At 36.2% G+C, this 3,288-nt stretch overlaps 1 protein-coding gene across 1 annotated transcript; it reads right to left on the bottom strand.

Annotated features, from left to right (window-relative positions):
• Positions 1–329: 329 nt before the first annotated feature.
• Positions 330–755, bottom strand: LOC138907861 (uncharacterized). The gene has a single exon (XM_070198481.1). It carries the CDS (start codon positions 753–755, stop codon positions 330–332), a length of 426 nt encoding a protein of 141 aa, XP_070054582.1.
• Between the last annotated feature and the right edge of the window lie 2,533 nt (positions 756–3,288).

Here is a 3,288-nt window from a genome sequence, read left to right as displayed (position 1 = left end):
TCCTCCTTCTTCTTCATTTTTTAATTCAGCTACTGTTGCTTTAAATGCAACTATCTTCTCTTTTTCTTACTGAACTTGCTTCTCTAAATGTGTTTTCTCAAACGCAATTAGATCACCTCTGAGTTCATCATAAGACATCTTGTCAAGATCCTGACATTCTAGAGCAATGAATTTGGGTTGAAAAATAGTGGGAAGACTTCTTAGAATTTTTCTGACTTGTTCACCTCTTCTGATTGGTCTACGAAAGTATTTTAAGTCTCTAAGGATTTTGCTGAACCGGGAGAACATTTCTTCTACTAATTCTCCATCTTTTGAAACAATTCATAGTGTCAAACTAGGAGATTGATTCTTGTTTCTTTCACTTTGTTTGTTCCTTCATATGTGACTTCTAACTTGTCCCACATTTCTTTGGCAGTTTCATAGCTTGAAATCTTTTCATACTCTTCTGCGCTAATAGCATTATATAGGAGAGTTTTTTCCTTGGCATTCATTTGGATAACAACTGCTTGTTCTTCAGTGTACTCATCTAAGTTGAGAGGATTAGATGACACTATGATCTCCGCGTCTTTGTCCTTCTTTGGCAGAATCAAAAGATTTCCCTTTTTGATCACACGCCACAACTTAATGTCATTTGACATAGTGTAGGTTTCCATTCGCACTTTCCAGTGTGAGAAGTGCTGGCCATTGAAGTAAAGAGGTCGTCCCTGAGAAGTTCCTTCTTGGAATAGTGCTCCAACGACTGTGTTTGATGCCATGATATTTTCCTCACCTGCTGTTAGGCAATATTTGTGATTCCTCGGTCTGATACCAATTGAATGTACAAGTTGGGGGGGGGGGGGTGTAATATTGTAAGCGATTTTAAAACGTATTTGACTAAGAGAGGAATTAGTCAACTAAACTTCACAGTAGGATAAAGCTAATAATAAATAAATGAAAAACAATAATGCATTAATACAATTGTCAACAAGTACGACTCGATGGCTTGAGTAATTGTTTCAAAACAAAACACTGAAAATATTTTAAATGCTAAAAAATAATTTAAAAATAAGTCATGTTAATTTTGCCAAGGTTACCCAAGTACTCGGTGAGCCTGGGACGGTGCAGCGGTCCAGTTCTTGAGAACAACTCCTTCTCCCACTGTCTGAATAGTAAGGTCTTTCTCGTTCTCCCCCCCCCCTCTAAAATTTCACTGCAGTCCATATCTTCCTTGTTCAGAAATAGCTTTCTTATACCGGCCAAAATCTCGTCTCCCTCGGATCCCCAAATCATGTCAATCTGGCGAAATGTCTGGTGCAATAGTGGTATGGGTTGTTCCAGTGGAAAGTAATCGGTGCTCCACGATGGTTTCCAATCCTGGTATTCTTGCACAGTATATTCATACCCCAGTTCAAAGATTGTGCCATGATGCTGTGGTCGTATGGGTTTCGTGATCCCATGAGGCTTTCGGCCAAGACCCTTGCTTGGTTCATATCCTAACCACATCAATATGCTTTATATCCTGAAAGTACAAGAAGGGGAGTGAATTGTAATTGATTTTAAAACTGAGTTGACTAAGAGAGGAATTAGTTAACTAAACTTCATAGTAGGATCAAATGCAGTAGAAATAAATTATGCAGAATAAAAAGTAAATGAGACACATCAATTTTATATTGGTTAAGTACCGGTGTGGTACCTACGTCCAGTTCCCTTGGGTCACAAGGGTTCTCTTAGATCTTTAATAAGTCTTTACAACAGTGATGGTTTTAGTATGTTCACCAACAATGATATTCAACAACAATGTTTGTCTCATATTGACACAACTCTTGTTTTATTTTCTAACTCTTCCTATCGTTTGCGACACTTTTAAACTGAAGAATATAATTTTTGTACTAAGAACAAGAAAGGTATTGAAATAGATTTTAAGTTGCATAAGCTTCCTTGTCCTTCTACTTCTTCTTTAATAGAGCTCAATGAGGTTCTGATTTCTCTTTTTTGGGATTGCAAAAGATCATTGATTGGAGATCTTTCCGTGTGAGGCATAGTTTTCTAAGAGTAGGACCCAAGGGTAGCCTCATGAATCTAGCTTGAGAGGTATGGCCAGATTCATTCTCATTTTGAATTTTGGCTTCTCTAATTATCTTCTCTTAAGAGCTTTCGCAGATTTCCCTTGATTGGGTCTCTTTCCTTCCTCGCATGCTCGAGAATCATTTGCTCGTTTGATTTATTGTCTTTCCTTCCTTGTTGCTTGTGTGATTAATTCTTTTTCCATATTGGAATTTATTTGATATGGATTTTGAATAAAATAGCTGTTTATATACAGAGGTATATTTTATTTGGTCTTTTTAGGATGTTCGAGTGTATATGATGCAACGAATCCTACTCAACTATTAAACTCTTTATTTTATTAACATGAAATATATTTTTATAGGCATGTATATGAAGGAGCAACTACTTCATATAAAAACTAAATTAAAAACTTAGTCGGCTTAGAAGAGAATTAGTCGACTTTACTTTATCAACATGTTTGATTGACGATGAAAATAAATTGCAGGAAATTTAAAAGCTGAGAACACAGGATTTTTATACTGGTTCATTACTGGCGTGGTACCTACATCCAGTTCTCTTGGGTCACAAGGGTTCTCTTAGATCTTTAATAGTTTGTCACACTAGTAGTGATTTTTTGATCATTTACCACTAATGTTTTTCAGCAACGATGTTTTACAAACTTGACACAACTCTTATTTTATTTCCTAATACTTCCTTTGAGACACTTGTAAACTCAGGAATATAGTGTTTGTTCTAAGAACTAGAAATGCATAGAAAATAGTGGTAAGTTGCGTGGTTGAATTTTTGAGTCTGTCAGTCTTTTTATACGAGAGTCTTGAGTAGCCATTGAAGATTGACCCTTGATTGAGGCACAAAATATTCTAATAGATTTGACCCAAGGGGCGCCTTGGAATCCTGCTCAAGAGATGGGTTAGATTCATTATCTACCTTCTTTTTTGCATTCATAATCAAGGGAGTGATTTGTGGTTTGACTTGTTCGATCAATCTTCACAATCTCCGTATTCCAAATCGATCCTTGAAGTAAGGACTATCTTCATAGAGCGACTGCAATTGATCTTGTTTCCTTTCTGATGGCCTTGACATCCTTTGATTTAGCATTGCCCTTTATGCACTTGATCTTGTTTCCTTTCTGATATCCTTGACATGTTTGACTTCCTTTATTAAGCATTGTCCTCCTAAATTTCTGCAATTAAACAAATATAATTAGATTTGCACTATTGTCATCATTGAAACTTAAGTGTA

This window comes from Nicotiana tomentosiformis, chromosome 3 (genome assembly GCF_000390325.3).
Source record: "Nicotiana tomentosiformis chromosome 3, ASM39032v3, whole genome shotgun sequence".
In the NCBI taxonomy this organism is placed as follows: Eukaryota; Viridiplantae; Streptophyta; class Magnoliopsida; order Solanales; family Solanaceae; genus Nicotiana; species Nicotiana tomentosiformis.
The sequence above is the reverse complement of the archived record's forward strand: the minus strand, read 5'-3'. Positions and strand labels throughout refer to the sequence as shown.